The sequence below is a fragment of the Bactrocera dorsalis genome, chromosome 1 (genome assembly GCF_023373825.1).
Source record: "Bactrocera dorsalis isolate Fly_Bdor chromosome 1, ASM2337382v1, whole genome shotgun sequence".
NCBI classification, from domain to species: domain Eukaryota; kingdom Metazoa; phylum Arthropoda; class Insecta; order Diptera; family Tephritidae; genus Bactrocera; species Bactrocera dorsalis.
In genome coordinates this window covers 3,090,333-3,109,029 of record NC_064303.1, presented here as the reverse complement: position 1 = coordinate 3,109,029, position 18,697 = coordinate 3,090,333, and the positions used below count along the sequence as shown (strand labels likewise).

The window sequence follows — 18,697 nt, the reverse complement described above, 5'->3', positions numbered from 1 at the left end:
TCCAGAAGCTGCTTATCCGTCGGAACTGTCGCTATTGGACCACTTTAGGATATAGCGGTCATGCATCTTTATACTTTTTCGTGTTAAAAAAATGTATCTCAGGGTATTACAGCTTCGACTACGTCGAAGTTATTGGACTAAAAACCACATTGGCCAGCGATACTTAAGACACTTATCGATATTGTACTCCAGCACTCAAAATCGGGACAAAATTAATAGGACTATTAAAAAACTCTTTAGATTAAATAATTACATTTTTATTAATGGATTTATTGAGTATCTTATAAAAGTATTTTCATATAAAAGTTTTTGTTTTCTTCAAAATCGTATCTAAGCCTATAAGTATAAAAATTAAAACTATTTTATTGCTATTTTAGAAATCATATCGCTGTAAGCAAACTCGATTTAAATTTAGAGATCTTGAAAACAGATTTCTAATAAACCGACATTACGTTAATATTGCTTTAAATATCGAATATTGGCACGAGAGTATGAGTATATTGTATACGAAAGTATATTACTAAAACTGTAGACACGGTCTCTGTCTCCCTTCATCATTACGTGCAATCTTGCGCTCTTTGACCCGGTATGCCACGCAACTCTTGCGTGAGCGTGCGCAACAGTGGATATTTACCACAACCGCAGCGTCCACCGAAATCATCCAAGTCCAAAGCCCAAACCATACCACCGCCCAGACCCAAACTTTTGACAAATTGCGCTTTACGACGTATCTCCGACACATCGTCATACGAAACCCACTGATTGCCGTTGTAAGCATATGGACCGATACGTCCTTGAGCATCATGTTCCACTGACCAACCACCAGCATTGACCTTCTCGCATATCTCATAATAGGCTAGGAAACCTGCAGAGCGTGTAAATGCGCCCGCTTGTCCAGGACCTGTTGATTTAGCATTGAGGCCATGTTGCCTGACCTCCGTCAGTGTAAACGATTGACCATATAATGGCATTCCCATAACAAGTTTCTCACGTGGTGCGCCATTTTGCAACCAATAGTGAATACTGAAGTTGCCATTAAAATATTCATTCGTATCGCCCTCGAGGTAGTACAGCGGTGCTACATGACCCGTTTGCTTATCCCAGTTTCCATGGAAGTCATATGTCATGACAGCAATCCAGTCGAAGTATCGCGCCAACTGTGGCACATCATAGCCAGCATCGATAACCACTTTACTGGGCGAAACGGCAGCAGATAATAGAAGACCACGTGGTTTGAAAGCCTCGGACAGTTCACGCACCAGTGCAACAAAACCTTCTTTCTCGGCTGCTGAACCCTTTTTGCAATCAACTTGCCAGCACACTGGGTACTCCCAGTCCAAATCGAGACCCTCAAAACCATATTTGTCGACGAAAGCAAGTACGCTTTGAATGAAACGAGCACGTGCCTCTGGATCCAACACTAAACGTGCATATTTGCTGCCCAATGAATCATTCCAACCGCCAATGGCGATTGTCACCCGAATACCCTTCTTCTTGTAGGCAACTACGCGTTCATAAAAATGATTATCGATGTCGGCCCACGAGTCGTGTGTGCGTATGGTCAACGAGTTACTGTCTAGTACAGCGAAACCGTAAACTATGTGAGTGCAGAGGTTTTCATCAATATCTTCGGGCACATATTTGCCCTCACCTGGCCGGTACCAAGCCCAGTTGGTAAAGTAGCAGACGACCTTGTAATCGCCGGAACCAGTTATTGGTGGCAAAGTGGGGGGTTTCGGACGTGCTGTTGGCTTTTTGCTGGGTGTCTGTGAGGGCTTTTTGGTCGGTTTCGTAGGACGTGGGGATGTTGGTGCTGCCGTTGGTTTGGGACGACTTGTTGCCTTCGAGGGCTGTGGACGCGTCGTTGTAATACTTGTGGGTTTAGGCCGCTGTGGTACTGGCCGCTTTGTGGTTGCCTCTTGTCGCATAGAACATTTGGTATTTTGTGGCCAATCGCAGTAAAATTGATTCCAATAAAGACCTGCCGGACAGCTATGAAGTTATGGGGAAAATATTAAAACGGGAAACATTTTTAACTATGGTTTGTTACCTTTGTACGATTAATTTTTCAAATTGACAAATGTAGTACTTGTTGCAGTCGCTTTCGTGAGCCACGAAGCTTCGACCATTACAGGGCTTCTCAACCTCTGCCCCGAAGTCTTCTAACGGAGAATTTTGTATTTGTGGAGAACTGTCGAAATATTCACTGGCATATGTTGGATTTGGTTTTGGTGCACCCGGTTTTGGCTTGGCTGTATAAGCTTGCGAAGGACCGCTATCAGAAGCAACTAAAAGATAGAAAAATTGGTTAAGTAAATTGTACGAAACATGCCTCAAACTATTTAGAAAAGTTCAGAAATTACTTACTCATGGCGTGCTGCTTCTGTTCTAGTACACACTTTGGTGCCACACCCGGATAATTTCGTAATACACGGTTAATAGTTTTAAGCAGTGGATACGATTCACAATCGCACACATTTTTAAAGTCATCCAAGTCGAGAGCCCAAATCATAGCGCCACCTAGGCCCATCGCACGCACATATTCACTCTTATGTCTGATCATTGAAATGTCGTCGAAAGAGACCCACTGATCGCGTTGGAAAGCATACGGTCCCATGCGTCCACGTGGATCACGGACTACATTCCAACCACGCTGACGTACATACGAGCAGATCTCATAGTAGGCTAGGAAACCACGTGCGCGTGTCGCTTCACCCGCTTCTCCACCGCCATAAGTTGGCGCATTCAAATCGTGGTCGGCGGCTTGTGCCAATGAGAACGATTGGCCATACATTGGCATACCCATTATGATCTTTTGTCGGTCAGCGCCATTTTGCAACCAATAGTTTATGGAGAAATTGGCATTAAACGTTTCTGTGCCGGCCGGGTGGTCATACATTGGTGCCACATGTCCAGTCTTCTTGTCCCATTGACCGTGGAAGTCATATGTCATAACGGCGATCCAGTCAAAGTAATGTGAGAGTGTTGCCACATCATAACCAGCATCAATTACTTTCTTATTCGGCGAGACTGCAGATGATAACAGTAGACCCTTTGGTTTGAAGGCCTGAGATAGCTCACGAACCAATGCAGTAAATGCATCCTTTTCATCAGGTGTACCCTTCTTGCAGTCCACTTGCCAGCATACTGGGTATTCCCAATCCAGATCAAGACCATCGAAGTTATACTTCTGTATGAATTCTACAACATGGTTTATGAAGCGTGCTCTTGCCGCGGCATTGCGTACCAAACGTGCGTACTTATCACCGGCCGAGTCGTTCCAACCACCAATGGCAACAGTCACCTTTACACCCTTCTTACGGAAGGCCACAACTCGTTCGTAGAACTTATTGTCCAAATCGGCCCAAGAGTCATGTGGCTGTATGGTAAGCGTTTCGCGGTTGAGCACCGCGAATCCATAGACAATGTGTGTGCAAAGATCGGGATCAATGTCTTCGGGCAAAAATTTGCCACCATTCTGACGATACCAGGCCCAATTAGTGAAATAGCAGACAACTTTGAATTCGGAAGGTGAAGCTTCATTCTCGATGCCTGTGTTCGTGCCCTCACCCGTTTCCGTAGCTGTGCCAGTACCCGTTTCTTCGATAGACTCCACTTCTTCCACGTCACCATTGGGATCAATGACATTTTCTTCGGCTAAGCCGGTCTCTATATCTTCTGGTATGACCGAACCTTCAATGCTATTTACTTCCTCACCCGACTCCGTTTCCACAGTTGGTGTAATTGGTTCAATTGCGCTAAGGCCAGCTAAAAATACATTTGTAAATCAGTCATAAACCTCCTTTGAATTCAACTTAATGCATACTCACGCAATTCTTCATATTCCTTTGGCGGATCTTTCAACACATCGTGTATTTGTGTAAGCAGTGGATGTACACCATCTCCACAACGATTGCGGAAATCGTCCAAGTCCAAGGCCCATACCATACCACCTCCCAAATCCAAAGCTCGTACCAATTGAGACTTTTTGCGAATCATGGCGGGGTCGTCGAATGACACCCACTGTGTGCCTTTACGTGCATAAGGTCCCATACGTCCTTGTTCATCCTGTATAACTTCCCACCCATCATTCTTAATGCGATCACAAATCTTAAGATGAGAAGGTTTATTATTTATATGTCTTCAATAATTTAGTTAAACAATTTCATACCTCATAGTAGGCCAAGAAACCTGCCGCACGTGTAAACTCGCCTGCCTTACCCGGACCGGGTGCCTTAGCATTGAGGCCATTGAAGTTTGCATTCTCCAGCGTGAAAGACTGACCATAAAGCGGCATGCCCATAACAATTTTGCGTGAGGGCGCGCCCTTTTCAATCCAGTAATTCAGAGAGAAATTCTGGAAAGAACAAAATAAATATTAGTGTTAGAGCTTCTAAAAATGTCGTAATAAATATGTATCACTTACGGCATTGAAGTAGTCGATATCATCTTCTGGATGGTAGAACAGTGGCGCAACATGTCCAGTCTTTTTATCCCATTGACCATGGAAGTCATAGGTCATTACAGCAATCCAGTCAAAGTATGTAGATAACTGCGGTACATCGTAACCTGCATCTATAATCTTCTTGCTGGGCGAAACCGCGGTTGAGAGCAGTAAGCCGCGCGGCTTGAACTCCTCCGAGAGCTCTCGCACCAAAGCAGTAAATGCTTCCTTTTCATCTGGCACACCCTTGCTGCAATCCGTCTGCCAGCACACTGGATATTCCCAATCCAGATCGAGACCTTCAAAACCATACTTTTCCAGGAACTCAACGGCATGCTTGACGAAACGCGCCCTAGCAGCAGGGTTGCGAACAAGTCTACTGTATTTGTCACCTTGCGAATCATTCCAACCACCCAAGGCGAGACTCACCTTCACACCCTTGCTGCGCAAACCGCTGACGCGTGTATAGAAGTTGTTGTCGATATCTGCCCAGGAATCGTGTGTACGTAGCACAAGGTTTGAATAATCCAGCACAGCAAAGCCATAAACAATGTGCGTACACAAGTCTGTATTGATGTCATCTGGGGTATAACGTCCCGCACCCTTGCGGTACCAAGCCCAGTTAGTGAAGTAGCAGACCACCTTATAGTAACCATCCAGCGGTGCCAGTTCTGGCTTATCAGTTGGATATGTGGGACGTGGTGCACGCGTTGTCGTTGTTGTTGTGGTTGGTGCGGGGCGCTTTGTTGGTTTTGGTTTCACTACAGCCGGACTTCCTTGTGCAATTTCATTTTCGCCATGTTCGGAACTCCCCACTTCACTTACACCGTAACCACTCTCGTCTTGCGTACACTTAGCTGATAAAGGCCAATCACAGGTGCTTAATGCCTCGTTGAAGTGAAGACCTGGTCCACAATCACCACCCTGCAAACGATTCCACAAGCAGAAGAGGAATTTGGAGCAGTCACCTGGGTAGGCTACACGTTCTTCACCGTCACACGGATCGTTGGGGTTAGAGTTTCGCAGTGCAAGTAGATTGCCGGAACGTAGCGCTTGTGACTTCACACGACGTAAGTATTGTCTGGTAGTAACGCACTGTACATTTTCGGGCCAATCGCAAATCTGTTTTATACCATCCCAGTGCAGGTCACCACCGCAAGAGTTCGGCACCAAAGCACCATTCACGCAAATATAGTACTGATCACATTTTTTGTGGGTGTAGTATTCACCCTCGTTACACTTGGCGCTTGGACGTTGTGGTTTAGCAGGTCGTTGAGGTTTACGAGTTGGTTTACGTGATGGCTTACGGGATGGTTTTGAAGTTGGTTTCTTCGATGGTTTGCTTGAGGTTGCGGGCGCATCTGTAGTGGGGGCGAGAGTAGTGGGATGACGAGTGGTTTTCTTGCTCACACTTGTAGAGGCAGGTTTGGCGGTAGTACGACGTGTGGGTGGGCGATTAGTTGTGCCCGGCGATTTTGTGGGACGTGTGGTAACTGAGTTGGAAGTCGCAACGGGTTTGTTTTTTACAGAACACTGCGCAGCCTCAGGCCAGTCACAATTTTTGCTCTGATCATTCCAGTGCAAACCACCAGGGCAGAATTGTTGATGGAGTTCACCAACAGCGATGCACTGATAGTAGGCGTTACAGTTAGAGCGATCTGCATAGAATTTACCTGGTTGACAGTTCGATGCTTGCACAACTGGGCGCACGACGGCTGGAGAAGGAATTGTCGTATGTTCAGGGCGATTGGGACGACGCGTGGTTGTTGGACGTCTGGTGGTTGTTGTTGTGGTAGTTGTTGTTGTGGTAGTTGTAGTGGTTCTTCGGGTCGTGGTCGGTCTTGGTGTGGTGGATGTAGTCGTTGGCGTCCACCAGGGCGTGGTCGAAGTGGAACTGCTTGTTGGCCACCATGTTGTCGGAGCAGTCGGTGATGTGTGGTCGTGTTGTTGAGAAGTCGTGCTACTCACCGAGCCATCACTGCTCACTGTGGTCATTACAGGCGGTATAGGTGTAACTGGCGCCACTGGTCGATCACAATTTCCACGATGTGGTGGTTCGGTGTTGAGCAGTCCCAAGGCGCGGTTAATTGCTTTGAGTAATGGGAAGGCTTCACTGCAGCAACGATTTTGGAAATCATCCAAGTCGACAGTCCACGCTGCAACGCCGCCAAAGTCATTATTTGCTGCATAACGTGCTTTTGCTTCCACAGAAGCAGGATCTTCATAGCCGACCCATTGGTTTCGCAACATTGCGAAGGGTCCCGACTTGCGCTCGCCGTCACGTCCCTCCAGCCATTTGTCTTTGCGTATGCGATGGCAGATCTCGTAGTAGGCCAGCATACCTGGCTGTTTGGTGAATTCACCGGGTTCACCTGGTGCCGACGAGGCTACACCCTCACCTACTAAAGTACTGCTAGCGCGATCAAGTGTAAATGATTGTCCATAGAATGGAATACCCATAATAAGCTTTTCTCGTTTGGCGCCAGATTTAATCAACAGTTGCATGGCGTAATCAGTGTTGTATTGCGGATAACGATCGCCTTGGCGTCCATAGAGTGGACTAACATGACCCGTGCGTCCTTCCCAAGCGCCATGATAATCATAAGTCATTACGGTCATAAAATCAACCAGCTTCGATAGTTCGGCTAGTTCGTAGGCTTCTGTGATGATTTCCTTGTAACCAGATAAAGCAACGCCGAGTTGTAGCTTCTTGTCAACACGGTCGAACTCATTACGTATTTCGCGTATCAATTTGGTCAAATTGGGTTTATCGCTTGCCGGACCTTTCGAACAATCGCTTTGCCAACATTTCGGATAATTCCAATCCAAATGCAGACCGGCGAAACCATTGCGTTTCAGGAAACCAACTAAATTTGATGCAAAAACTTTACGTTTTATCTCATCGCCCGCAAGTCGGGAATATTTATCTCCGGCAGAATCGGTCCAACCACCCAAAGCGATCAGAACGGGTACACCCGATTGCACTGCACGATTGTAATATTGATTCTCAACATCCACCCATGGATCAAACTCTTTAATTGTCAAATGATCTGGATCCAAAGCGGCAAAGGAATAAATAATGGCCGTACACAAGCTGCTATCTAGGTTTTCCGGCACAAATTTGCCATCCGCTTTGCGGTAGAATGCCCAATTCGTTATGTGACATAAAACCTTCGGAGAACTGTTGTAATTTTTACGTGCTGGTGGTGCAGATTTAAGATGCGTCGGCGCACCATAATATTCACCAATGTCACCATTTTGGCTATGAGTCAGCGCACCATAGCCGAATTGCTCGCGTAGCAGCTCCACGTCGTCTTGTTGATCGAAGTGCTCCACCTCAACCTCTTTCAACAGCTGTTGATAGGGTGAACCAGCGCGATATGGTTGTGGCAAATACTTGTCATCCAGCGCTGGCGCTACAAAGGCGGCATATTTGTCCGAAACCATCCAGGGATCGGGCACGTCAAAGACTTCTGTATTACCATTCACATCCACAAAGATTGTGTCCTGCAATTTCTGCGGCTCAGTTTCGGTGGCGGTTGTGCTGCGTACTAAATCGGCATTCGAAACCAGCTCTGAATCCTCATTTTCATTTTCTTCCTCATCTATTGGTAGCGACTCAACGGAGTCACGTATAAATGAACGCACGCCGAAGGAATCGCTTATCTCGCTAAGTTTACGTAAATTCACCGATGGCACGCTTTCTACAGCGCTGCGCAGCGGCAAGAAGACATCGCCAAAAGAAGGACGCATGCTGAATCTGCTGAGCGCTTGTATAGCCTGATCCTCGATCGGCACGCTCTCCACGGCCGAGCGTACAAAACTGCCCGTGGAGTGCGACGCGGGTTGGATGGCATGCACTTCAGGTGCCTCAATGCGTATGTGCGCCAATGTTTGGCTACTCAGATAGCAGAGTAACTGTGGAGATTCGAGAGATAAAAGTAGAAAAGTATGTTAGTTTAGAAAATTAAGACTTAATTGCTGAAAGCAGTGAAACTATTTTAATAAAATTGGTGAGTTAATGCAAGCCAAAGTTAAGATTTTGTTAAAGTAGTCTATAGTGACTTCTTGGATATCCTCCAACATTTTGACTTCATATCGAATCACTTAGATCATAGAGTCACCAAATCGAACTCTGGTGGCTCCTTCTCTGCAGTGAGCTTCTTTACGGATGGGTCTAAGCTTGGAAGAAAGGTTGGTGGAGAGTTTTACTGTCAGGAGCTCTCTATTAACTCCAGCCAGATTTCCGGACTATTGCAGTGTCCTCCAAGCCAATCATTAAGCTAGCAGTAGGTCAGCTGCTCCGGAGTGCAGTCTATTTCAGAGCGCAGCTTCCTTCAGAGAAGTGATTATTCACTCAGATAGCAGAGCGGAGATATTAACCCTGAAGTCATTTGCAGTACATTCAGGGTTCGTCGAGGACGTCGCCTAACACTGCTATCAATAGCATCGAGTGTCTTTGTAATAAGACTGGTAGGCCAGAAATCCACCCTAGAACCGCTATCGGTAGAATGGGAGCGACTCAGTTGCTCAAATATCCACTTGTCTTCTACTATAAGATAGCTGGGCTTCGCGGAAGCTAGCCGGCGCTAAGCCACCATCGGTAATTGTGCTGTCGCAAAAGTCTTTTTGCCTAAGATCGATCGCAGGAAATCTAGTGATTTTTATTGCCCTCAAAAAGTCTAGCTCCACCCTAATTGTGGAGCTATTATCCTATTGGAGTCGATACGCCGAAGCTCTTTGGAAGAAGATGAGGTGGAAACAACTCAACACTTCCTTCTTGACTGTCCCGGGTTGGAGCTTGGAGCGCATACCCTCAGACATTCAACCGAACTGGGGGGAGTGGAAATTAAATGCATATGCAAATTTGTATTGACTACTAAGCGTTTTGCTAATTTATAAGTTCGAACATAGGAGTTCTTCTTTTCTATGGCCTCACAAAGGACTACATATGGCAGTCCATGTGCGACCTTCGTTCAGTCATCTAACCTAACCTAACTATAGCGAGCAAGTACTTTAATGACTACTTAGCATCTCGTGGAGAATAGTGAAGTCTCACTTTAAGTTCTATTGTGGCGGGATCACCGTTTTTTTCAACTGATGTAGATCATGAATTTGGAATTCCATGGTTCATTAATATTCTTCTGCATACATTTTATTGTTCTTCTTTATCTGCATTTTTTTCGGCTCATGCAATCGAATTGCGATTGAAAATCTTTACAAATGATGCCACAACAAACACCAACTGTCTCATACTCAGCGATTTCGAGCGAAAACAAAGTTAAATTTCGATAACACTATTAATCATTGGAACTTACCAGCAGGCCAGCCGCTGCACCACCGCTCACAACGCCCATTTTGGTGTGCTTTGTAACAGTAGCTTTCTTTTAGCACTGATGTTCGACACGGGGATCTGTACCTCCGTCCTCGATGTTACTCGCCTGTGTTTCTTGTCTTGTCGCTCTTGTTTTTGTTTACAAATGGCTACCGTTTGTATGAGTAATTAATTCCGCGCTATACTGTCTGCAAAGATAAGTAAGAAGAAGCAGATAAAGAATTGTTATTAAAAATCACACACAAATGTTAGTAATTTGACTGTCAAGTCTGCACAATGCCGTTGGTGAAGACGAGTCGTTTGTCACAGTCACAACACGTACATTTCTCTGCTTATGCTTTTTGTTGTTATTTTTATTGAATGCTCATATAAAATTATATGTGCTATAATAAATTTCCAGCGACTTTGTGGGCAATTTCGTTTCTTAAGAAGCCACTCTCACTGACGACGCATGCGCGAGGCGTCTAAGTTGCGCGTTCGATCGGCGATAAACAAATGAAAGTTGTAAAAAAATTCAAGCTAACTCGAAGGCTTGTAAAATATTTTCAATTCAATGAATAAATGCAATTAATAACAACAACAAAATCGATGATGATTAGTATTAAAAGCTTGAAATGTGTTATAAGCCAACAAAAAAGAAAAAAAAAATAATAACAAAAACAAAAAGGCCGTCAAAACACAATGTGATTCCCTGACGCACATCTGTATAAGGGAAGCCGCCATTGTGCGTGTCCTGCATGCAAAGCACCCCACACACACACCCACATATATATAATATACATATATGCAAGTGTATGAAAGCAAACAAAGCATAAATTATGAATATGCGTTTGTATGAATAATAAAAATTGCTCTCGCTGCCAGGCGCTGACAAATCGGGAAGTGAATTTCGTTGTAAAATCAATTTTAGTCACACTCCATACGAATTTTCAAGTGCCCACAACAATAAAAACAAATACTTGTGCGTGTTTTTTAAGGTCACCGTGCAGTGTGCGTATGCATATGTATGTGTACGTCGTTTTCGCTACGAATTTGCATATGAGTAACATATGATTGATTGCTGCACACGAGCTGCTCCTGCCGAGCATTGATTGATCATCACAAAGCAAATCTGTTTCCATTTACACATACAAGTACATGGGAGCTTGTAGTTTAGTTGGTTCGCTTTATTACTGTTATATGTGTTATCTTTGTCGTTTTTGTACGTGCTTTGCTATGCCCACACTCATTATACCGTTACAATATTATGCAAAGCTGAGTTGTTGGTGTGTTTTTGTTGGCAGGAATGCCCGTGAAGGCAAATTCTTAGATAAACTCTTCCGTATACGTAATATTTATTTTGCTAATAATAATGCATTATGGCTTGTAAACAAAGGACATTTTCGTTTACAAGTCTCATCAAGAGGAATTTGTCGAAATTAAATTCTATGAAAATTGGAAAAATCTTTCCATACTCTATACGGACGCCTTGCTTGAGCTTCCCTTTTGATAGTAAAATAGTCAAATATGCCGAAAATGCTGTTTTCGATATTCCATGCTCAAAAGGGAACCAAGCAAAATATCATAAAATTGATTTAATTAATCAAGTATAACTTCACAACTTTAACAACATTCGAAGACAGAATCTCTCAATTTATTTTTTCCTAACAAAACACCAAGAAATCACACCGAACATTTAACAATATGTGTATCCACTTCCACTTAATTCATTGCATATTCACGCAATTTCGCATTGTATCCCGATCATTACACCCACGAGTGCGTACGTGCTCTGAAAACATTTACCATTCAAACGCCTTCCGGATCGGCCACACAGCATTGCAATTAAAGTGTAACAAATGAATAATGGAAATACTAAATGCCAAACTCCTCGAAATGCTCAAATGTAAACGTGCGCGATTTCCGCAAAACATAAATAAATGTAACGTTCCAATTAAACCACGCGCGTCTTGCTACGAAATTCTAAAAGCCAGTGAGAATGTGTATGGGTGACTACTGAGTGCTAACGGGTAATTAAGCGAAAAAAAGTGGAAAAACACGACGTATTAACCACAGCACACGCGTGCGACCGCAGCTATCAGAAACGCAACTGACTGTTGGCTCCCAGAGAATTCTGGCTGGAAGTGATTGTATGCCGTTGGACTGCTGACCAAAAGGCGATTGGTATGCAAGGCGATGCGCCTATTTTGCTTAAAAGTCTGTTGGCGGTTTGCGATGACGGATAGTGTGTGGTTCGATGACGGCTGGCGGCTTAAGTGCGGGCGCATTTGCATGGCTGATTGTTTTTTAGTTTAAATGAGTTTGTGTGTATGAAATTATGTATGTGTAGTGTTCTTGCTAAAGCTTAAGAGAGTATATTTTCATATTTTGAGTTGAGTAGGTAATTATTGGACATCTTTTTGGCATTTTGGGTTTTTGAAAAGTTAAACCATCGAACGCTATTACATATATGTAGCATAAAATTTTCGGCTTCAGCTGCCAGATATAACCCAAATATAACCAACATATAACCATTTTATAACCAATATTTAACCAAAATATAACCAATATATAAACAATATTTAACCATATAAATAACCAATATATAACCAACATATAACCATTTTATAACCAATATTTTACCATATAAATAACCAATATATAACCATTTTATAACCAAAACTTAAATTTTGTTTCAATATGAGTGGTTTCTATTATTATTGTTTTGCCTTCGTCTGTAAACTTATGAAAAGTGATGTTAAGTTATTTGGCATTTTAGGTGCCCAATTTCAGGTGGGTAATTCGAGTTCGTTGCTTAAGTCATTTGTTTTGCCGCATTATTGCTAATTATGACATAGAAATTTGCTTTTGCAGCGTTCAATGGGCCAAAACATAGCCCAGAAAATATTTTTAATAACTTTGCTGCTAATTTGTATACTTAGAAATAATAGCTTCATTAAAGTATTAGATATAATTTTTTGTTCTTCTTCATGTGTGACACACATTTTATGCCTTTAAAGGGAAAATTTAAAAAAATATATATTTTTTTAATAATTTAAAAAAAATATCTTGGTAATTAATGACGTTAAACTAAGACAATTTCTCCTCTATTTAGTGTTTTTTTTACATTTATGGCACTAAACCAAAAGTCTGGCATAAATCAAGTTGTTATAAAACTAATGAATTTATGAATTGGTCAACATATTTACTAACTAAGTGGGTTAAAGCGATAAAATCACAAAAATGTAAATGAGAGAAAGAAGCATAAACGCACGTAAAGCACCTGTCAAAAGAATTTATAGGCGAATATCAAAAATAATGTATTCCAAAAAAATATAAATTATGTGTTTTCGTTTGAAAGGCCTAAACAGCGCGAAATAAAATTTTATGAAGTGTAGTTTTTCTTAGAGTTTTGGAAAAAAATATTAAAAAGGTAATAAAAATAATTTTCGGTGTGTTCAATGATAATAAATTTTAACTGCCCACGTCACAGCTCGAAATTATGCACTTTTATTAAATTTACAAGCCTCTTAATTGCCCTCAACAACAACTCAGATTTCACGCAAACTTCAAAAGCTTAATTAAATTAATATTCATGGAAAAAAAAATATATTTTTATGCCTTAATTAGATTAAACCATGACACATTGGCATAATACACCAATAACAACTATCAAAACAATAACAAGCGAGTTCAATGCCCGCTTCTGGTGCAGCCAGCAAGAACCAAAGCCAAGAATGACAACTTGAATGCAAATTTCTGCTGCGAAAGTTCAAGCACAGCAGACAACGCTCTCAAGCAACTAAAAAAATAAAAGAATATAAATAAAAAAAATTTCGTGGCACATTCCGCCGCTGCCAGAGATGCTGCGTATCTTCGTTATCTCTGCGTAGCGCTTTTGAAGTATTTCATTTTGAGTTTTCGGTGTTCAAAAATCAATTTAAATGTGATCAAAATAACAAAAGCTGCGCAGCATGCCAATTAAGTGATAATAACGCGCTGATTTGCATTAAAATCATAACAAAAAAAAAAAATCGCGCGGAGAAAGGAGAGCGACATTACAAGTTGCTGTAAATATTTGCTCTGCTTGCTGGCCGCGTATCTTAACCTAATTTTTGCAGGCTGCTTTAGCGGGTGTTTTGCAGATTAATCAAGACTCAGTCTGGTGTTTGTTTTTGTTGACATGTTTGTTTGTTGTTTTCTTTCTGCTTACATTTTCAGCGAAGCGTTAAGGATATTATGAAAGCGAAGAGGAGAAGGTGTAAGCGAAAAGTTCCACCAGCCACGAAGTTGTTAATGTAAACAAACATCAATAACGGTATAACGGTGTTCGCACAGCATTCGAGCGTTCAAGTGGAAACTCGGCATTCAAGTGGGCAGGGCTCATTAGTGGCCAATTGGCCGAACATAAGCCATACACATATACATACATACAAATGTGTGAAAAATGTTTGAGGCGCGAAATGGTTTATGATACCTTACATAGGCATGTACATACATATGTATGTATATGAGAGTGGGGCGTCTTTTAAACAACAAAACTTTTAATAAGTATTTATATAAACAAAATTGATATTAAAAGAAAAATATTTAAAAAAATTATTTTAAAACAAAATATTTTAAAAAATATTAAAAAAAAAATATAAAAAAAAATTATTTTAAATATTAAAAAAAATACTTAAAAACAATATCAAGAAAAAATATTAAAAAAAAATATTGAAAAAAAACATATTTTTAATATTTTCAAACTAACAAGAACAAACGTAAGTTCTACGAAGTCCATTTATGCTGCTCTTTTACAACTTTAAATTTTTAGTTATTGAAAATTTTAAAAATAATAAAAAAAACTTAAAGAAATATATTAAAAAAATATATTAAAATTATGCTTTGTTTAATTATTTTTCTAAATTTTGTTTTAATATGTTTTAAATATTTTTTTATTAAATATTTTTTAAATTTTTTTTATATTTTTTATTAATATTTTCAAAATAACTTGAAAAAAGACAATAAAGATTTATACTGCTCTTTTATAACTGAAAATTTTTAGTCCTAGAAAATTGGAAAATCAATACACAATTTCTTAAGAGTTCCGTTGAAGATTATAAAGGAACTTTCAAGCAATTACCTTCAACACAATTTCGAAAAATAATAACAAAGTTTAATTTAAAAGCCAATTCTATGACTAAATAACATATTTATGGCACAATGCTTTAAATTTTACTACTTTGGTTTCTTTCTGTTAATAAAAAACGAAAGATTTAAGCAACGAACTCGATATGCATTGCAATGGTTAAATTTTTATATAAACACGCGCTATTGTATCTCCCAGAAACTCCAAAAAGCCAAGCACACTACCCTAAAGCTCACATAAGTCAGCAAATACTTATCTTTATAGATCCGAAAGGGAAAATCTATCAATGAGAAATATGAAAGAAAGCACAATTCTATGCAAATATACCTAATGGTCTGAAAAATAAACAGTTTTTTGCGTTAGAACTTCAAAAAATACAAAAAAACTTAGGAAGAAAAAAATTGAAAAAAATAAAAACTGAAGCTAAGTTTGGAGATCAAGTTGCCTGTCATAATTATGCAAAATCATCAAAGCTAATATTTACAAAACAATGGAAATGAATGAAAGCGTATGTATGTAGATTTGCACTGTTAAATGAGCCACTTGACAGCTCGGTGACCGCAATCCGCAAAGCATATTGGAGCGCTTTCATTTATGTTAAGTAGCTGTCAACACAAATGTGGAGCAATTTGTCAAAAATAATGCAGGAATGGAAAAAATTGAAAAATGGAGCTTTACTTAATAATGTAAGCGGGCTATTTAAATGCGAGTGATATGAGTGTTGCCAGTAATTTGAGATAAAGTGCAAAAATTTAAGAAGGTGAAGACTTTTGAAGTCCTTAGTGGCGTTATCGATCAAACATTTAAATGTCTCATGGTATTGAGAATACAAATATTCCACATTAAATGCTTTCTTCGTATAACTCAGCTGCTTTTCTTTTCAATCTCTGAAATACGTTGCCAATTATCCGCTTATTTCATTTAATTCGCATTAAACTCAAAAAGTCACTTCTGCAAAACTAAATATACATGTATAAATAAGCCGCTAAACCAACAAAAAAGTGGCGCACACCAGCCGGTGTCTTTATGCAAAATTTGTTCTACCTCTCTCCCAGCTTATAAATCTTTGGATAAACGCGCGAAATAGAAAGTAGAAATTTTTGACAATCGAATAATTGGCCAAATGAGCACACACAAATACATATGCATTGACACATAAAAGAACCACTCGCATTATATGCGGAAGAAGTTAATTTCATTGAATCGATTTAATGGGATTTATTGGCACTTGATTGAATACTCTGCAGTATTTTGCTATTTTATTTTTATTTATATTTTTTTGAGTGCTTATTACTGAAGGCGGTACATATTACTTTAGATACCGAAGTGAAATTTTCTTCTTCTTTGTTACGTTCCCTAAGGTTGAACGTTTTGATTCCTGTGCTTATTTTTCGATCAGAGAGCTTTGTTGCTCTAGGGCGTTGTATCCCTCTGTCTGCTTGTGGATATTTGTCAATTAATCATATTATTAATAAAGTTAAGTCTTGGTGCAGTCAATCTCTAACTTGTTTAACAGGCAAGCAAACGTGGCAGGAAGGGAATATGGACCGCTCATGCCGATTATTAAAAGCGAAGAGGAATGACATAAGAGCTCTAGTAGGAGTGCTAACAGGTCACTGACTAATTGGCAGTCACGTCAGCAGACTAGGAACACCACAAAATGACTATTGTAGAAGCTGTCAGGAGGTAAAAGAAGTAGAGACTACAGATTGTTTGGGGAAAAATAGCAGCTATTGAGCGAGGGTTTCTTGGCGATGTCTCGGCGGTTACACAAATAAAACTTTTTGTATTGCTGAAGTTCATAGAAGCACAGGGTGTTTATAGAAGACATAATATAGTGTGAGAATCTTAGTCCCTGTGATTAGAGGTAATGATTCATAGTGGACATAATGGTATATAGACATCCACTTTAGCTAGCTACGAGTAGCTTCTTCAGCACAAAAATTAAATGTATGTAAGGTTTTATGGTTTATAGTCTACCGAAAGGCAGCCTTTCTGTGTTTTCTTCTTCTTTACGCGATTATAGGCGAGTCAACAACAGCGCGCCAGTCGTTTCTTCTCTTCGCTACGTGGCGCCAATTGGATATTCCAAGCGAGGCCAGGCCTTTCTGTGTTAGCCACAAGAAAAGATCGAACTCAGTATCAGTTAACTATAAACATCATAAAAATATTATAATTTGTCGCACATTTTGATGGAAATTTAGCAAATTATGATAAGTATTTCCAAAATAGATGGATCACGGATTTATTATTTGAAGCTTTCTGCTTTATTTGTGTGACTTTTTTCTGCAAACTTTGAATAATGAAATTTTTTAAATAATTAATAGAAAAATTAAGAAAAAAACAAGAAATTGATTGTAAATGGTAAATAAAGCTTAAAAAAAAAATTGTGTAAAAGAAATAAACTTTTCTAATTGCCAAACATTTTTAAATCATATTTATTTCTGTCGGTGTTGACTACTCTATCTTTAGTATTAAATAATAATTATTTTCTTTCAGTTCCAAAGTTCTAAGTTTTTCAACATTTCCCAAAAAAACGCTTCTTTTGTCATTGAAATCTTAAACTCAAATTTTAATTTTTTAAAATCTCTATTTTTCAGCTTCTAAAGTTTTAAATGTTTCAAGAAAAAATCCGTAATAGAAAACACTTTTTTGTCATTGAAACCAATTTTATTCTTAATGTAAAATTTTTATTTATTAAAATCAATTTTTTTCAGTTTCTAAAGTTTTAAATTTTTCAATAAAAAATTATATAATAAAAAAAGAAATTTTTGTAATTGAAATTTATTTTTATTCTCAAAATAATTTTGTTTTTTTTTTAATATTTTTATTTTTTCGGTTTCTAAAGTTCTAAATTTTTATTTTAGAAACTTGTGTATTTCATAATTTTTTTATAAATTTTTTCATTTAATAAATATTTCCCAACAACATATTATTGTTGTATATATTTTTGAAAAATTCGCCTTGAAACAAATTTCTATGTGCACACTCACCTCGAAATATACTTCGCAAATGCTCTCGCATGCAGCACACGTAACACGCATTAACGAAGCAACGTTTAAAAACAGATTATTCTATTTAAAAGTAAATAATTTCTTTTACAACAAACGCGCACGCACACAGTAAAAGTAATTTCTAACGTTTCTTTGTTTATGTTTTGTTTGTGTTTTTCACAAGTTTCGGCACACTTTTCACATTTCTAATCAATTGAATGAATATATTTCACGCGGCCACGGCCGACACCTACAATTGGCCACAATTCGCTAGTGACACATTTTCAAACGCGACGCGCCGCCACACAGCCAAGGCGCTGGCAAATAGCGAAGTGGGCGAAGCGTACAATTTGTATTGCCAACGGCGCGTTGCAACAAATGACGCGCATACGCGGCTGATTAATTGAAATTCACGGCAAATTCACTTGGACACACGGCAATTAGCGTGCCGTTACTATATATTGTGGTGTTGGTGGGAAGTTCAAGCGCTCCAGTGTTTTCAATTAAGAAATTGTTGAAAAAAGATAATAATTTTTATTTGTGTAAAATGGAAAAAGTTTCCAGCTGCTAACGGACAGCGACGGGCAGCGTAACTGAGCAAGCGCGCGTAAGAATCCAACTGATTCTGAGCTGGACGCGGCGCGCGCTATTTATACAGAACGCGGCTGGGTGTGCAAGCGCCAAAAAGAAAACTATAAAAGCGTTCTCCGGTTTCGGTGCGCATGCAAATACAAAGCGCGAAGAAAAAGAAATGCCGAGCAAAAAAGAAAGGTGGCGCATGGTGGGGGAGAAGCGCAGACAAAGAGAAAAGAGAG

General features: G+C 39.8%; 1 protein-coding gene across 3 annotated transcripts; it reads right to left on the bottom strand.

The window, feature by feature from the left end:
• Window positions 1–251: 251 nt before the first annotated feature.
• LOC105232357 (probable chitinase 10) lies at window positions 252–18,513 on the bottom strand. Of its 3 annotated transcripts, none has more exons than XM_011214018.4 (8): window positions 17,883–18,513; window positions 9,763–9,967; window positions 4,427–8,362; window positions 4,172–4,357; window positions 3,831–4,110; window positions 2,368–3,768; window positions 2,051–2,288; window positions 252–1,992 (listed from the first exon to the last, which is right to left on the bottom strand). In XM_011214018.4, exons 2-8 carry the CDS (start codon window positions 9,799–9,801, stop codon window positions 558–560), a joined length of 7,515 nt encoding a protein of 2,504 aa, XP_011212320.2. In that variant the 5' UTR covers window positions 9,802–9,967; window positions 17,883–18,513; the 3' UTR covers window positions 252–557. The 3 variants fall into 3 exon arrangements, with proteins under 3 accessions (XP_011212320.2, XP_019848048.2, XP_019848049.2); XM_019992489.3 differs by lacking the exon at window positions 17,883–18,513 and adding an exon at window positions 11,565–11,874; XM_019992490.3 differs by lacking the exon at window positions 17,883–18,513 and adding an exon at window positions 10,102–10,276.
• Between the last annotated feature and the right edge of the window lie 184 nt (window positions 18,514–18,697).